Source organism: Thalia democratica, chromosome 1 (assembly GCF_965202585.1).
Source record: "Thalia democratica chromosome 1, ktThaDemo2.hap1.1, whole genome shotgun sequence".
NCBI lineage: Eukaryota > Metazoa > Chordata > Thaliacea > Salpida > Salpidae > Thalia > Thalia democratica.
Genome location: NC_139165.1, coordinates 71,745,890 through 71,765,148, shown reverse-complemented (window position 1 = coordinate 71,765,148; position 19,259 = coordinate 71,745,890). Strand labels below are relative to the sequence as shown.

Below are 19,259 nucleotides of genomic sequence, written 5' to 3'. Positions count from 1 at the left end.
TTGTTAAGCGACTATTACTTTTATAAAAGACGATGACTTTAAGGACATTTATGCGAGCTTTAAATGTTTATATATATATATATGTATTAGAAATTCCAAAACGCAGAAGGTAGATGTAAGACATTTTGCAACTATTTTTATGAACTTATAACACAAGTTTAAACTATATATCAGATGAAAAATAAAGTAAAAAATGTTTATCTAATTTTTAACAAATTTTTTTAAAGAATTTTTTCTCTGACGCCACCTTTCGGATAGCTTTTAAGTAAAATGATATTGAAAGTATTTCTCAAGCAAAGATAAAGTAGTGTTATATATATTTTTTCTAGTTACATCTTTTTTCCAAACCTTAATATTTACGTTTTTTCAAAGCTTAGTATAAAAAATAAATTATTTAACTTTGTAGATATTAACTTTAATTTTATTTATTTTTCAATAATCATAGGTTATGTATATTACACAACTTAAAAAATAACTCAAGAAAAAAAATATTAATAACACTCTTTTACAAATATTAAAGGTTACCCATGTTTTTTTTATTAGCAAAGTATTAGTGCTTATACATGTTTTATTTTTACTTATTATTATTTTAGTTCATCGCCTCTGTATTTTGTTTAAAGCTTTTTTTTGTGTCTGATGAGCTGCTCTGCAGTGAAACAGTATAATACAAACAAAGTTAAGCACAAAAAATGTCTAAAGATAAAACTACTTATTACACTAGAAAACAATTTTGATTTTTATTTTTTTTTTAAGAGCCTTAAACAAAAATTTGATCTTTATTTACTTTTTACCTTATTTAAGTTAATGTATATAAGTTCCTTTTTAAAAAAATGAAACTTGCTAAAATATTGATTTATTAAACAAGTATGTATATCAATAAATATTTAAAATCTAAAGTTTAGGTTAGAATATAAAAAGTGTCAGAATATAAAACAATAAAATAAAAATATTTATAGTATTATAAAGTATACTTTTAATTTAAAAAAAACTGTTTGATACAAGTTTTATAAAAACACAATAAAAAAAACTACTTGTTTGGAAAAAAAAATTAACAACAAATTACTTTATACATTTTCAACTTATTAAATATAAAAAGTTATATTTTATTGTATCTTGGTAAAACATTCAAATGAGTTTTGAAACATGTACAGCTATTACGGTCATAAACTTTGATAAAACTATAGAAGACTGATAAGGCTTATTAAGTATAAACTAGTTAATTTTAATTTTATAAAAATATAAATTATAACAAAACGCAAACGTACTTTTACTTTTTTAGTTCTAAAGTAAATCAATGTCAAGGAAACTTTTTGTTATAACAGCAGTGTGTCTAATATTTTACACCAACAATGAAAAATTGTATGGTTGCATAAAAAAATTAGAATACTTGTTTCTCTTTATCAACTTAAACTTATAAGTATAGCGGCTTTAACTATTTTGTGAAAAAAAGTACTAATCAAATTCACATGAAAAACCACTTAAAAAATAATTTTTAAGTCGTGGGATAACCAGACAGATATGGTTTAATTAGCTAATTCAACACGTAAATTTATTCTGCTACTGAAACTTTGTTTGAGAAGCAACTTTTTTTGTGTTTACCTTACGTGCCTTATTTCCGAAAGCGTTGTAAATCAGTTGTCCAAAAGTTCTGCTACGTAAATGCAAAAATTAGGAACAGTTAATGCATAATAAATTGCTTGTAAAGTTAAATTTAAGAAACAAACTTATTTGAAAAGTGTAAAAACAATAACTAAATTAGAAAAATGTATAAGCGCTATAAGCTGTACTCGTTGTTTGAAAAAGTCATTGTGGAAGTGTTTTGGTCGGTGTTAGTATTTGAATTTGTTTCTTCACTACTGTAGTGTGTTTTATCATTCAAATTTTGCGGTACTGATGAACAATTTGCGTCTCTTTTCCACTTCATCCTCCTGAAATTTGGTAAATGCATTTATCAGGGTATTACTTAAAGTCCATACGAAAATGAAACATATTTACAAAAAAACTTTATAAATATAAAGTTTCTCAATATAAATGGTCATAGTAACTTATACAGAAATTAAACAAGTAATTAATTTAAAAGTATTTTAGGTTAAAGTGTTACTTCTATTTTTCTTACATAAGAAAAATGCTTATTTTTATTATAAAGTTCACTTTAACATAGTTTATCTATTATTGTACTGTACAGCCATCATAAACAATTATTTTAGATTTGAAATCATAAAAAAACTGAAATTACTGTACGAATATTCAAATTATTTAACTTTGTGAGCATTAAACACTGTTAATCTGACAGTAAATATTAATTTGTGCAAGAAAAATTATGAGTGTTGTTTATTTGTATTGCTATTTTAAAATTGTTTTCAGCATTTCTGTTAACATATTTCGTTTTGGTTTTTAACATACACATCCAAGATTTAGTTGAAATGTAAAATAAATAGTGATTTGAATTTAGAAGATAAATAAGCATTGATTGTAAAAGCTTAAAAAATAGTAGCAAGAAGTATCGTTTGTCTTAATTGATTAATAGCTTTACTAATATTTGTACAGATTAGCTAATCTTGTTTCACTTTCGCTGCATATTTACTTAATAATCGTTACTAATCCGATGAAAATACTTTACAAACAGTTGAGATTGATCGGATTTTGAAAACATTGGAAAAACGATTTTGCATAATAAATGAAATCTGCTAATTGCTAAACGCTGGCTGTTTAAACAATTAAAGTCCACTTTAGGCTTGCACAAGTGTATTTTGCCTTGTTTGACGGCAAATATAAGAACGTGAGAATAATGAACAAGTTGATAAGTTATCAGCTGAATGTTGATAAAAAGAGAAAGACAAAGATTGCTAATTGGGATTCTATTTGAAATGCGCTGTAATTTCAGTTTATTCAACGGCTATTTTCGTTAATCTACAAATAAAGCTGATTTTGTAAACAGTACTTTCAAAAGTTTAATCAATTAGAAAAAAATTATCAAGTAAGTCAAACAGCTTTAAAAAAACAAAATTTCATAAATACAAAACGTAAGTAATACTGATAATGTTTTAATTAAATAAACGTATTACGTTATTTTTGATTAATTGTAATTATACGTTGTTTTGATTAATTGTATCCGTAGTTACAATAATTGTTAAAATTAAACTAATTAATGTCATAAAAAATGCTGTCTGTAATTTATTTTTTAATGAATTTCATCAAAATGCAACTGGAATTTTTTTTTGTATTTTTAGTTGAGTAAAGTTGAAAACTTCAAGTTTAAATTAACACCTGACATTATACATGTTAAATATTTTTTGTTTTCTATAAGTTTTGTAGTTTTTTGGAGGTATGTATTTTTATGTATCCGTTTTATTAAGATTTAAATAACTTTATAATTAAAAAATGAGTCCAAACGCAATAGTGTTTAAAAAATCACAAGGTTGTATGAATAACAAATTCTAAATGCCAGTTATTAGATCATATACTACTTACAAGCTACCTTGTATTCTTAAATTAATCTCAAAACTTTCTATTTAGTTTTGTTATATGCTTTTATTTACGATGTATAAAGCGGTTCAGTTAATTGTTAGACTAAGTTTTATTAGAGTACTAGAATTAACGAAATAGGAAAATTTTTAGAGAAGGTAAAAAAAATGCCACAAATATTTTTACTGGTCTAATTCAAACAAGGCTTCCAACCTGTTTTGGAACCATATTTTAATGTGGCGTTCGGTTAGGTTGAGACCGGCTGCCAGTTCGATTCTTCGTGGTCTTGATATGTACCGGTTGAAGTGGAACTCTTTTTCCAGTTCCAGCAGCTGTCCTCGCGAGTAGGCCGTCCGTGTCCGTTTGTTCTCCTCTCTGTTTTTGGCTACTTGGGGCGGCACTGTACCCATTGCTATAAATATTTGAAAATGTTTTTTATTGAAAGCTTACAAACTTTAAATTTACTTTAAGCTTTACCTGGTTAAAGATGTAAGTAATGGCTTTTGAAACATAAATTTGCATAAATTAAAGAAAAGCTAAGTTGTCGTTTTAATGTATAAACCTTAATTTTAGGATCGAGTAACTTTTGCACAATCATTTTGTTTTACAGTTCGTAAAAAGGTATCATTAAAAAAAAAAACTAGTAGCTCATAGATAGTTCGACTAACTTTGAATTTACTTGTGTTTTACTGAACATGTTTAACATTTTTATATACTTTTTAGCGTAATAAAAAAGAGGAAGTTGTTTCAAACTCAAAACTGTTGAAAAAAATTAAAGTTCTTAGAACAGCAAGTTTAAACATTTTATACGTTTTTAAAACCAAAATGTTTATTGTTCTTAAACCGTAATATTTTATAACAAAAGTGAGTTAAAACTAAAATAGTAAAGCTTTAAATTTAAAAAAGATTCAAAATATTTATTGCTTTTTGTTTGTACTTGTTTCCAGTTTCGCTTTTAAGTCTTTTTTGTAAAGTTTTTGTCCAGTAAATCACGTTTTACCAATGAACCCACGTAAAAATACCTCTTCGCATCAAAACAAATGCCAAGCAATGAAATATGGCAAAATTTATTAATTAAGGAACTGAGAGAACGAAACTGGACACTAATTAAACATTTGCAAAGCCGCGTCAAACAAATGTGAAGTGCGCACACATGGCTTCCAGTCGATATCAAAGCGCTTTGGTTACAAATCCAACTGTTCTGTTTATACGATACTTGTACATGTGAGTGGGTAGATTAGGTGGCTTTGAAAAAGTTTATAAGTCTTTAGATCTATAGTCATTTGGAATATGACAAAAAAGTTGAGTTTGTATATTCTTTTAAATGATTATTTGTAATAATTTTAAATTCAAGATATTTATATATTTTGGTTTACAAAATAAAACTTCACTCTTTATAAACTATTTAAAAAATAAAAATTATCTATCTAAGTGTTTTTGAATGTTTTTTTTTATTAAACACAGTCAATACACTTTGTTGAAAGTTATCGTAGTAACAGTAAACTACAATATATAATTTATCAGTAGTGTAATGCAGTGGTCGGTACGCCACTTCAAATCCGTGAACCCTAAACCATAAAATTAAAATACTGTGCACCCCAATTTGTATTCTTTAGCGCCGCTAGTGTTTAAGAATATGGAAACACTTTTAATCGTATTTTTCACTTATAATTAGGTAACACCCAGTTAATTTTATACGCTTACTTTAAATTTACCAGTTTACCCTATCCATTTCAATAAATTTTTAATATCGATGATCTAATTTTTACAACAATATTTTACTTGTATCAAACAGGTCTAAAATACTAACTAAATTAATTAAATACATTGCCACTACCCAAATTAGCAATCAGTAGTCTTGGTACTTTTTATTGAATGGTAAGTTTAAATATTTAGTTAAGTTAACTTAATAATATTTTATTAAGCGATTACTATCTGTGTTTAACAAAGGTATTGCCACGTCCAAATAACGAAATCTTTAAGAATCTATGAGATTTGCTCACTTTAGTTTTTCTTTGGGCGGCTAAGGGTGGAAGAATTTTTACATAATGTAACAGAATAGAACTAGGAGAGAACAAAATTGGTCGTTTTATTAACAACAAAATGGTCAATTAGATATCAAGGTTGAATATGTCTTAAATGTAGAAAGATAAAAAAATACTTTAATTTAGTTTCTGCGCAAAAAAAAAATTCATGTACCCCAAAATAAGTTTCATGCACCCCAAAAGTCTCGTGCACCCTAAAAGAAATTTCATGTACACTAGTGTGCACCAGTGTACACCGTGCCGACCACTGGTGTAATGTAACACTTCACATTCTTTTCAATGAATGTTTGTGTACAATTAAAAATATGTATAGTAACTATTTTTAACAGTTATTAGATAGTCCCGTATAATTAGTAAATAACCTATAATTTTAAGAAGTATATAAAAGTTTTCAGAAAGTGACAAAATTATCAGATAATTTAAGATATCTAAAATTAATTCATTTTAAGTTTAAAATTATAGTTAGATTTAATTTTTACTATAGTCTTGTAACAAAGGCTAATACTAAAGAAAATCTTTTTATTAAACGGAATTAAAAAAATTATTAACAATGAATACGTTAAAATTCAGTTTTATAGCAGGAATAAAATAGGCTAGGTTTCATATTTTTTATGCCTTAGAAATACATGTGATAAAAAATACAATGCTACACAGTATTTTAAATTAACAATACTTTTATCAACTTCTTCGAAATTAATCACACAAATAAAACCTTTTGCTTTAAATACTTGATGAAAACCAAAAATCAAATTTACTTCTGCACTCATTAAATACTTTGCAATTTATTAGTTTTTGACGAAAACACCTTTCTGATTTACATACTTTCAAAGTTTTAAAGTTGTTTTTTATAACAAGTTCTTTAAAAAAATCATTTCTTTTTAAAAATTGTATTGTTGTTTTCAAATTTTCTATTTTTACGTGAGAAAACAAAAAAAAATAAAACAATGCCACTTCATAAGCATATGAGAACCTTACAGCCGCTTCTTTGGTTTACATCAAACTAACCAGCATGCATTGTGCAAGTTTGACAGACAGCAACAAAATGGACGATCGAGCGAGTAGCAAGTTTCACACGGGCGCAACAAAATCGCTGCTAAACAAACAGCAGTCGACGTCGCTTGATAAGAACTCTTAAATTAAAGATGCAAGTGCTTGAGCGGCTACTGTCAACAACAAGAAAACGTCAAGTTCTTATCGGGCCCCGAGACAGCCGTGTGCCAGTACAAAGACCTCCCGCTCCAACCGGCAACTGTGAGAAATTACCAGCTTTTAATGTCAATGTCGGCTTGCAATTCCGCGTTGAATGTTGAAAAGGCCGTTAGATGCGAGTCCAGCTGATGAGAACGCGAAGCAAAATGGTTGAGGTGGGGCTTTCCTTATCTTTTCAGCGCGTTGTGTTTCTGTTAACACATGCAGATTCGGGCTTACACGAGTTGAAGCATTGGAAAGATAAGAGTTTTTCTTTTGTTGAATTAAATCTGTAGGAAGTTTGTAACAGATGTTTTTCAGACTTCACAATTATCCTATAGCTTACATGTTCTAAACACAGTATTTTTCGATTTTATGTTTAAATTACAAAAAATATCTCAAAACTAGGAACTACACATAAATAGATTATAATTTTAATATGTGTTTCAAAGTTAAAAATTATCATACCTTAACAACTGTACGTATACAGTCATCTACTATGATGTTGATTTAAATCAGCAAAAATATTGTTTCTAAATATAACTATAATGTTTTCAATAATTTATTATGTTACAATGCTGTCAAAATAAAACACGTGAAGAAAAGGCATACAATGAATTAGAAAAAGTCTTCATATATTATTTGAAATATGCAAATAAATATAGATATAATTTCGTTCAAAAAAGTTTTTAAAAACGTCTTTTTGTAAATTTATTCTCCTATTGAAAAGATCTATTAAGTTAAATAATGTCAATTGTATATATGTATAGATATAAAAAAAGTTGTTATAAATATAATTAGTTGATAATATAGCTCGGTAAAACTTTATTTTGGCTGTTTTTCCCTAAAAACTTTAATTTTGGTTATAAATTGTAATTATAAACTGTAATATGGTATACTAAACTAATCATTATTTATTATAAACTTAAAATAGTTTCTGTTGGATGCTAGAATAAACTTAAATTTAAAATCAATTTTTTTTTTGAAAATAGTTTTAAAACTACTTTAATGATATATTTTTTTTATAGAAACATAAATAACACAACGAAACTCTTTAGCAACTTTCGTTAACAATAACAATTTCTTCCAACTAAACTCTAAAAATAAACAGACAAGTATGTAGTTTTGACTAAACACTCATACCTTAAAGTTTTGCAATGCAGTTAAACGTGACATAGACGATCAAAATAAAACGAAGTATCAAATCTAACTTCGTCACAATAAATAATGTTATAAGGTAAAGTTATTGACTTATAATTAGATATATAAAAACTGTGTTTTGTAAAATGGGGTGCAAGTGCTTGCAAAAATTACAATAAATAACTCTGCTAGATGAAACAAGCGATAGTAGAAGGCCTAATACCTGATAGCGAAGTGCTTAAAAAATTACACTAAAATTTGAAGTGCAAATATACAATTTTCGTAGTTATGTTTAAATGCTTACAATGATGTTATTATGACTAGACAGCATGCTTACATACGCACACTAGTGTGCTTAGAAGGTTACTCGGCGTGAACAAAATTTTATGTGTTAAATGACAATCATTCTTTCAAAACAGACATAAACTGTATACTGTTACAGTCTTTATTTTATTTATATAAACTAAAAGATTAAGCAGTTTTACTAGTATTTTTTTTTCGAATATCGATAGAAAAGTTGTTATAGTACATGTTTTTTTTTACTACATGCTTTATACGGTAGTAACAGAACTTATACTAACTAACTGAAATATTTGATACCTTTTAAAACAATAGAGTTTTAAAGTCTTAAAGCGTAGCTCGATAACCAAAAGGTCTTTATATATACCAGGTCCTTTGACCAAAATTTTTCATCGTTGATATTTCTATCGTATCTATTAAACTAAAATGAATTATTTTCTACAGTTGAAATTTTTTTTTCAACAAACTAATTTTTATCCGAAGTTTTATGAAAAAAATTATTTATTTTATAAATGATATTGATAATTAATATTGAAAATATTTAATATAAAAAAGTACAACTCTTTAATAAAAACTTCAATAATTTTTCTTTTTTTTTGCAAAAAAACCTGTCGTTTTTGATAAACAAGGTCACATAATAATTTAAAAATTATTTGCAACATATTTTTTGAGTATACTTTGTACTTTAAGTTAGTTTGTGTTTATGAATATTTTTTGAATAACCTACCCAGTTTTTTAATTACTTTAGTTCTGTCTTACATTTATATGCTGTTAAAATCAGTCAATTATCAACTTAATAAAGTTTAGACTTTGAAATCTTTAATTATAATAACAGACGATTTGTAAATTAAAACCGTGGTTCTTTTAAATTTACTAGCTTTTAAAATTAAGCTTTTTTTGATTAATAAAAATATTACTCTTACATTGATATTTAAAGTTTTATCTTAATCTACAGTATTTTTATTACTAACAAAGAAGGAAAGAGCTAATGCTTTTATTTCTATATCAAATTAATTAAAATCCATGTTGTTAATCCCAGAATATAAAGACACTAAGGCATGTCGAAAATAAAAAAAAATTTTTCAGTTTTTTAAATACTAATACATATATGAAGCTTTTTTATCATCAGTTTTACGTATGTATATCAAATTTAACAAACAGTAAAAAAGTACATAAAAAAATCTACTTTAGTAGAATAGTTTACTTTATAATCTCATTAAAGTTATAAAAATTTTACAACTACCAGTATTTAAGTAATACTAATTGACACTTTTAACGTCTATAGATAATTAAGACGCATTTTCTTAACCTTTAAGAGTTTTTTATAAACTAAGCTATAGGAAAATTTTACGAATGACGTTTATAATTCAGTTGTTGATGTCAAAATTATTTTAGTGTTCAAACTAAAGCTGATATACAATTAAGAAGATTTAGAAATAACTTTTTTTTACAAATACTTCTATAGTATCGGTTTCAACTTCAACCAACTAGCTTAAAAGTTAAAATAAAATAGCATACAAGTATATAAGTATTTTTATATAAGTTTAAAAATTTTGATAGTTTTGAATGCACTAAATTTAATCTGTTACTTTCTTTAAAACAAAACATGTATAATGTTTATAACACTATTCTTAATTTGTTGTTTATATTTCTATAATTTTTTTATATTATTAAACCAAGCTCGATACTTTATAAAAAAAAAAACTTATTTTTTTATAAGACCATCAAAAAATTCAACCAAGTCTAAAGGCCAAGTTACCTCTTTGCCATTGAAGCTTCCACTCGTAATGATGGGACCGGGTGTTCTTCATCCAGGGAAACTTGTACCCTTCGAAGCGGCTCTCCTCGTACGCGCGCCTCATGTTGGAAAAGGGGTTGATGCGAGGAAAATAAATCTTGTTGGCCGCAAACCCCGGGTGCTGCTGTTGGAAGTACTGATAAGGAACTTTGCTGCTCCGTACAGCGTGGCGGCCATTTTCGAAAACTCGCTGCTCACCAATTCCCTCGCTCGCACCGCTTATTGAACTTATCAGGTTTTCGCTCGCTTTTTCCGACGTTCGGGGATTTTTGGCGTGGAAGTGGTGATGGAGGTTTGCCGGGCTCCAGTTTTGACTGACGACCTCCCTCGGAACTATGGAGGAGTAAAAGTGAGGAGGGTAAGAAAAGGAGTGGTGGTAACTGCTGTGCTGGTTTTCCATTGTAAAAAGGTTTTCTATGATTAACTAATCTGTTATATTAACAAAAATACTTTAGAAGGATTAAAATTAAAAATTTTCGGAAAAAAAAGCATGCTTTATCTACGCTTAAAACTAGTTTTGGTTTATAACATTGATACATATATTACTTACTTTAAACTAATTGCTGAATTTTTTTAAATATTCTAATAAAATAATTCCAAAAAAAATAAAAAAATAAATTTTAATTGCGGTTTTTTCATAGTATTATGCAAATATAATACTAATTATTCTTGCCTACTTAAGTCTCAAAATTTTCATTTTTTTTCGAAAAGTCGAAATTGCTTTTCAGTTTATCTAAATATACAACTTTAAGAATATAGCAATAGTTGAGCTTACTTTGAAAAAAAACTTTAATAAAAATATAAATATTACAAAAACTGTTTATATGAAATACTTAAAACAAACCAATTTGAACTAACAGTCTATTCAAAACTTAATTTAAATTTTCAGCCATGCTCTTATACTGAAACCATTACATATTCAATTTTAATTAAAAGTGAAAAAAAAAGCTGTAGTTTCATCTAAATCTATTAACTTAACAAAAACTTCTGTACCGTTTAAACGTTATACGATTAATTTTGGAATGTCTTTAAATGGTGCTAATAAGCCAGATAAGACATTTTGTGCAAGAGTCGCCCTCAAGCGAATAAACCATTTGTTTGTCAAATATAAAACTACTCTATATGAGTACAACGGTAAAATTGCATGAAGATAGTTGTTGTATAAACAAATCAAACAAATGATTATTACCAATGTTTTAAGTGTTAATTTTTTTATACTTTTGTTTAGTTCTATCTAGAACTAATAAAAAAACTTATATATTTTTATTTAGCTGTCCATGGTTTAAGTAAAACTATGTATAAAATACAAAATTTACCGAAATACTCTAAACTTTTGAATAAAGCATAAATCATTTAGACTTAATATATGCGTGTTCAAAATGTTGCTGAGTTAAACAAAAACCAGTAACCAGTAACTTAAACACTTTCAAAAGTGTATTTTATTTCTAACTTGTTATATACACTTACTTTTAGTTAGTAATAAAACTCCCTATTCGATGTTTCTTATATAATTGTTATTTTGTTTAACAAATACAATAATTAATGTTTTCTCGTAAAAAAAAGCTTTCTAAGGTCGATAATTACAGAGACTGACTAAAAAGATTATAATAAAATTTATTTTCATAAACTATCATATTGTTTTCTAACAAACTCTCAATTTTAACTAAATTACTATGTTAATTGCATTATTAAGATAAGTTACATACTTTCTAAAAGTGGAAGTATACATATTAACTAAACTTCTTTTTTAACTAAAATAACCATTACAGGTGTCTAACTTTTTTGAGAATTTCTTTTAGCTATGAATGGTTCTTTTTGGCAAGTTAGGCGATCTTAAAAATTTCGAATTACACAAAAATACATAAATCTGTTATCTGTTTATAAAAAATTTTTTATAAGTACTTTTTTGTAGAAAAACTTTTGATCTAATGCTATGCAACTGGTTAAACATAGTTATATATTTTTATAAGTAACACTTAATATGGAGTATGCATTATTCTAAATTAAGTATATTTTTTGAGCAACAGCGGCTTTGTATTTTAAAACTTTCAACATTTGAAATATTATCTAAAGAATTATATCAATAATTAAAGTAATAAACCATAGATTCATAGATTGTTAGTTATTTTGCTAATTTTTAAGAAACTGAAGTTTTTTAATGAAAAATGAAGACCAGAGCTTTGAAAAAATAAGAATCAACTTTTATCAAAAAGAGTTTTAGACAGTTAGTCTACTTGATATGCTGTATATTTTAATTCATTTTTCTATCAGTGAAGTTGTTATACATCGGTTGAGTAATTTTTAAAAAATAGTTAATTTTAATTTGTTCTATGAAAGATAATTTATTATATAACTATGTATATATAAATTTCCTGTATAGATAACTGTGTTAAAAATTAATCCTGTTACATTAGGTTTGTTAGTGAGTTTTGTGTCCAATTCTACCTTATTACTTATTAAATAGGTGAAAAATAATTTAAATGCTGTGATAATTTATATTCATAACAAAATTTAAGTTCTTTAGTAAATAAAAAACCTTTAAATTATTGTCTTATACAACTGTAATAGTTTATTTTATAAGTCTTAATTAGGACAGAAGTTTATGCTTTTACTTAACAAATTTATTGATTCTTACGCTTAAGAATATATTTTTATAATTTTATTTATCTATAGTTGTTATTAAACTTAAGTTGCTGTTGATAAAGTAAAAAAAAAAAGTTTACTAAATGTTAGTTTGTCTAGTACTTTCTAGTAAAAAGTATAGTTTGAATATGAAGATATTTACACTACTACTTATTTTGTGTCCAATCTTTTTAGCTGCTGATCAGATAGTTGTTGACAGAGTAAGTCATAACAAACCGATTTTATTGTAACTAAATTGTTATTTGCCCTAATTTAAATAAAACATCAAATCAGTTAAATATTGCATTTAATACTTACTTTTTCATGCAGTCCATAATAAGTTCAAAAGTATCATGATTTTTCAAAGCCTTATCTTTTGTATTATTTTCATTTACTGTAAATTATACTTTCAGGTGGTAATTGAATCAAAAGTTTCACCAGGTTAGCTTTTAACACTTTGTAGTTTGGTTCCCTGTCTTATCTCTTAAAACAATATTAACTAGTAAAATAGTGTTAATTCTAAAATTAAGTAACTTCTATTACACCAATGATGAAGGCAACTATTTTAATTCTTACAGATGAGTTTAATGATCATGTTTCTACTGAAAATCCATCAAAACTTGAACCAAATGTTGAAAGCATTCATGACACCCAAGTCTACAAAACTACACCTAAAGGCTCTCTGCCTTTCACTAAATCTTTCACTAAATTTTACTAAATGCCAACAAACCATGATGACTGTCCTAAAACAGAATTCAATGATTTTCTAGTTCAAGATTCTAAATCTGACGAAACTACAAGTGAACCGGAGTCTTACGACGTCTCAGACAAGAAAAAAAGCCAAAATTACGACAGTTCTTTGATAAATGAAACAGCTCTTTTAAACTAGATGTTTATGCCTTATTACTTACAAATTTAATTATATTCGTAACATCTAAGCAGTACTAATTCTAATTACAATTTGCTGTTTGTTTTAAAACTTTTTGGAGAATTTTTTTAAAATAACATTTAACACTTGTGCTTGTGAAATAAAAAGGCACAGCTGCTTTGAATTTTCTCTTTGAAGATAATAAGCTTGAATATCTTAAAATTTCTTAATATTTACAACTATTTCATACATTTATCAAAATAAGAAAAAGCTTTTTATTTACTTTAAGGGGGGATTTTGAAAAAAGTTTTGAAAACCCTGAGGTAAGTCTTAATATTATAAAAAAATAATTACAAATTCAAATAAGGCTAAAAGAATAAAGTTATCTTTTACAAAACTGACTAAACATAGTAAAAAAACAAAAATTATTCATAGACAACTTAAAAGTTTAACGCTTATATTACAACAAAAACTGTAAAAAAATGGTATATTAAATGTATTTTTTTTGTTTTTGACATTTTTATTTTTGACTGTAAACTTGATTGACATAAATGTAAGTTTTGAAACTTAATCATGTTGTTAGTTTTTAGACAGTTGTGAAAAAGTAAGCTTTAAAGTTAATCGTTTAAAAAAATATATGAACTGATAATTCGTTAGATTAATTGAAGCTCTCTCTATACTTAACATGAAGACAAATTGTTTCAAAAAATATTCAACCGTTTTAAAAAGGTTTAACAAAAACTTTTTCACGATATAAATACTTATAGTTGAAAGTTTATTTTTGCTATAGTTTGATATTTATAATGGTTTGAACTTATATTGTTCTATGAAATCATTTGTGTTTAAACCAGGGTATACCAAAGTGGGTATTAACACTCCCTTTTGCCTCGTTTTAGCAAATCAATGGGCAATAAATCGTAGCTGGACAAAAAAGGGGACAATTTTACTGAATTTAAAACACTGAAATTCTAATGCTTGAATAATTCATATGGAATTAATTTATATATTTCAAAACACTCGATATGATAAGTTTTTAATTATAAAAATTGTCAACATTAATTAAAAAAAATTTTTAGTAATAAAAACTGTTTACTATTGCAATCTACTTGGTAAAAGTTTTACCCAAAGCTGTGTTAATTTTTTTAAAGTTGTTTTGTTGTATAAAAGTTATAGTATAACAAAATTTTTGTTAGTAAAACAATTCAAACAATTTTTCAAAACTAAGATTCTCATTCTAGCAGTTCATTACAACTAAGATATTTTCTCTAGTCTGTGTAACAACATTTCATATAACGGAAAATAATAAAACAAAACAAAGATGTTTTCTTTAAAATTTGTTTAAATTCTGTTTTATGATCTTCCTTAAGATGTTAAAAAGTTCAGTTAGAACGGTATGACCAATGTTTAAAATTGGTTATTTTAATATGATATTAGTACCAAAAATAAAATTAAGTTAAGTGTATAAAACATAGTTACATTAAAAAATTCAGCTGAAAATAAGTTAGATAAGAGCAAAGTTGTTTTATTTTTGTGGGAGATTTAATAAACGAGTTTGTTAAATCCTTGTTTATACGAACTTACTTTTACGAGAAAAGCAAAAATACCTAGTTTAAACAATTCTTTACATTCTTCTAGTTATGATTACTCATTAAATTCAACAGTGTATTTGATAAAATGATGGATAGTAAAAAGTATAAGTAGCAGATATATATATATATATATATAGATTGTTAGAAAAAAAAACGATTTTAAAATTTCTAGTATATATGTTTCATAAAGTTAAATGCTTTAACCATCAGCTAGTTCAATTTATATAACTAGCTGATGATTAAAAAACATATATATATATATATATATAATTAAGTTATTAAACATAATAAATTAAATTTTTCACACTGAGCCCACCTTGAGGGCTTTATTATTAAAAAGGTTTATTTAAAGATGCAAAACTCAAAGGACTCGAGTTTCGTGACTATTCACTCATCAGCTTCAAAACAAGTTTAAAATAAAGCACAAAACAAAATCACCAATGAATGAAAAAAAATTTTTGCATAAATAGATTATGACGTAATTTTGAAACCATCAAAAATCATGCAAAACGGCTTGTGCAAAAATTAATCTACCAATCGACAATAAACTAGCAAAAATTCATATAACTTCAGTGAGTAACTATATATTAGGACAGATAATTGAAAGAGATAAAGATAAAATTAAGATGCAAATTGAAATTTAGGTCATTTTAAGATGAAATTAAAACTTGTTAAACTTTAAAAGCGACTTTTTTATATGTCTACAAGACGATACAAACTCGCTTCTTTTGTTTAGGCATCTCTTGTCTTTCAGTGCATATACAACGGCTGACGCTTCTTTGAGACACAGCCTACATATTGGGCTATTGCCGTCGGCTATAGGCTGTGCTCTTTTTATAACTTCCCAGGATAAATGAATGTTCTTGCCATCAAAAAAATATTATAAACCAAGTACCAAAAATAATTAATCAACGTTTAAATAAAAGATCGAGCAACGAAGAAAACTTTTTAAAGACAAAGCAAGATTACGAACTAATAATGAAAAAATGCGGTTACAATGATAAACTTAATTTTGAAACAACGGAGCAAAAAAACAAAACAACCAATAAAAATAAAAGAAAGCGAAATATAATTTGGTATAATCCCCCATTCTGTACTTCAGTTAAAACAAACATCGGCAGAGAATTTATAAATCTAGTAAAAAAACATTACAACAAAAACAACCCATTATCAAAGATATTTAACAAACATAATATGCGAATCAGTTATACATGTATGGCAAATTTGGAGAGATTAATCAAGTCACACAATCAAAGGATTTTAAACAAAATTAATTTAATCAAAAATCAGTGTAATTGCGCTGGTGCCTGTAAATATAATTTGAAGGGGGGCAATTGCCGGTCAGAGAACATTATTTACAAGGCAACAGTTAACTCTGACCTTGAAAAGAAGTTTTACATCGGCTTATGCTCTACTCAATTCAGATTTCGGTATGCTAACCATAAAAAATCCTTAAAGGTGGTGTATACAAAAATGAAACTGATCTTTCGAAGTATGTTTGCGGCCTTAAGCGCATAAACATTGATTTAAAATTAACTTGGGAGGTGATAAAAAGAGCACAGCCAATAGCAGATGGTAACAACCCTGTTTGTAGGCTGTGCTTAAAAGAATCAACAGCCGTTATGTATGCGTTAAAATAGGAAGGTTGTTTAAATAAGAGGAGTGAACTCATATCGTCTTGTCGACATATGAAAAAGCTCCTCTTAAAGTACAACAAATTTTGAAGTATTTTATAGTCATTTAACTGTTGTTTTTGTAAATTTTAGTTGTTTGATTAGTTAGTTGGTAGATCGATTTTTGTACTGAATATTTGTAATGTACAATGTTCAATTCTTACGTCATATTGTTTTTGTTTTTTTGTAAACTTTTGCATCTTTGTTTACTAAAGTGTTTTTTATTTTAAATTTGAACTGGCTGAAGATTAAAGACAATCTTTTTTGTCTTTATGAAACAAACGTTCCAGTATTTTTAAAATCGTATATTTCAATAAATTATTTAAAAGCCCTGAAGTGGGATCAGTAGAAGGTGTTCAAGTTTGAATAATAACCTTATTTTATATATATAAATATAAGTAAATATATAAATATATATATATATACTAAAAGTTCTGGTCGATAGTGCTCGACAAATTAAATTGGAGCTAAACATTTATTTGATCACATAAAAATAATAGTTTTTAAGACCATTTCATATATGAGAAATATAACCTCATATACATTTTAGTAAGCTAAAGTTTATTACAATGTTAAACAGAAATTTATAACTTGAAATTTTTTTAACTATTATGACGTATTCATAGTAAAGGTTATTGTACATTAGTTTAAGTTTGAAAAATATGTGGTATTGTTAGTTTAAGAGTTTATGCATTTTGAAAAGTTTGGAAAGGTTGTATTAGGAAAATGTTTTAAACTATATCTGAAAAATGTTTTAACTATTCGTGTTCGCTGCTAAATTTTACTTTTGTTCAATATTTACCTAAGTTTGATTTTGCTAAAAAAGTATTTTTGGTAAAGAATATATGCCTCCAACCTTGAATTAAATATTGAAAGTTATCTTGACACCCAAGCCTACAAAGTTTCGCAAAATGGCTCTCTGCCTTTCAATACTTTACGCAAACAAACCATGATGATTTTGTTAAAGTCAAACTTAACGACATCCCGGTTCAAAATTTAAAATCTGGCGATACTACAAGTGACTCTGAGTCTAATGATGTCACAAACAATAAAAAAGCTCATAATGACGTTAATTCTGTGAAAAGTGAAGCAGTTGATTCAGTGAAACCCGTAAAAAAGATCAAAAAAGTTTGTTTTGGGCTTGTTGTTAAATGTATTACATAGTGGTTATAAAAGTATATCTATAAAGTAAGTGAAAGCGTTTTAAATAATTCTAAAAAAAAATTAAACTTAACTTTTATAGTGGTTTCTAATTAAACTGTAGTCTGAATAATTTTTTTTCTTAATAATATTTTTTTTATTGAAAAGTTTAAGCAACTCAAACCAAGTACAAAAAATTTAACCTGAAAATCGAATGTAATTTATCTTACTATTATTGTTGGAATATTAATCGTTAAAATCTAAAACAGGAGTAGAAGGTGATGACTACGAGTTGTATATGGATATGAAAAAAGTCTTTCGTCTAATCATCATCGTCTATTTAATTCAATATGCTGTAATCTCGTTTACAATTACTATGACCATCGTATCATCAATATACCATTGGAGGAGCACTACTGATTTGTATATCAAGCAGCAATACTATTTTTGCATTTGTGCCGTGATAACACTTTTTTTACTGTTCTGTTATTTGCTCGTTCTGTTATTGGTGAGTTGTAAATCCACTTTTCGTACTAAAAGTTGTCGATATACGTCTTGTTTAATTAATTTACCTTATTTATTTATACTATCTTACGTTTTTCTACGAACAACATTTGTGTTATAGACTATATTTCTTCTGTTTTCTAACTGGGTATTGTTTTGAAAATGGTTATGTGTGTTTTATAATTCGATATTAAGTTTTGTTATTCGATTCACAATGTACTAATAACTTATAAATAGTAATTTATTTTATTGATAGTTTGGAAATTTGTTGAACAAAAACAAAAAGGTGCTCAAAGAAATTTTGGTCAAAGGACCACTTCGTTATCGAGTCGAGAAATTTCATAACCCACAATTCGAAAGTATTTTTATAAGTTAAACAGTTAACTAAACAATATCTTTGTTGGGTGTTTAAAGTACCATAGTACACAATAATTTAAAACCTCAATAAAATTGCTAAAAAAAAAAACATAAAACTGAAATTGATTGTAACAATCGCTTTAACAAGCTAAATTTTTTTCTACCAAATAATAAAATCTGATTAAAATATTATACTTAAAAAAATCTGAATAGTTTAAAAACTTTACGTTGTCAAAATTTTCAAAATATATCCATATGTTTTTTGAAATTAAATTGAAATACCTTTAAAGTTTTAAAATAATTCTATCATAGATAAACTGAATCTTTCAGTCTACAGCTTTTAGCTATTATGAAAACATGGTATCAAGTAAAAAACATCTAAATGGTTTTTATTCTTAGAAGTACACCGTAAGTTACTCAAACTAAAAATTTAAATAGATAAACTTGGCTTAAATTAAATAAAGTAAAAATTTAATATTATAATACCTTTCAACTAACTATAAATCAGTGACTTGACTCCTTTTTGGTATAGCATAAAGATATATTATAATCAAACTTAATTGAGGTGAC

At 26.3% G+C, this 19,259-nt stretch overlaps 1 protein-coding gene across 1 annotated transcript; it reads right to left on the bottom strand.

Moving 5' to 3' along the window:
• Positions 1–1,774: 1,774 nt before the first annotated feature.
• Positions 1,775–3,875, bottom strand: LOC145838776 (homeobox protein HTR-A2-like). The gene is made up of 2 exons (XM_082946403.1): positions 3,679–3,875; positions 1,775–1,928 (listed from the first exon to the last, which is right to left on the bottom strand). Exons 1-2 carry the CDS (start codon positions 3,873–3,875, stop codon positions 1,775–1,777), a joined length of 351 nt encoding a protein of 116 aa, XP_082802529.1.
• Between the last annotated feature and the right edge of the window lie 15,384 nt (positions 3,876–19,259).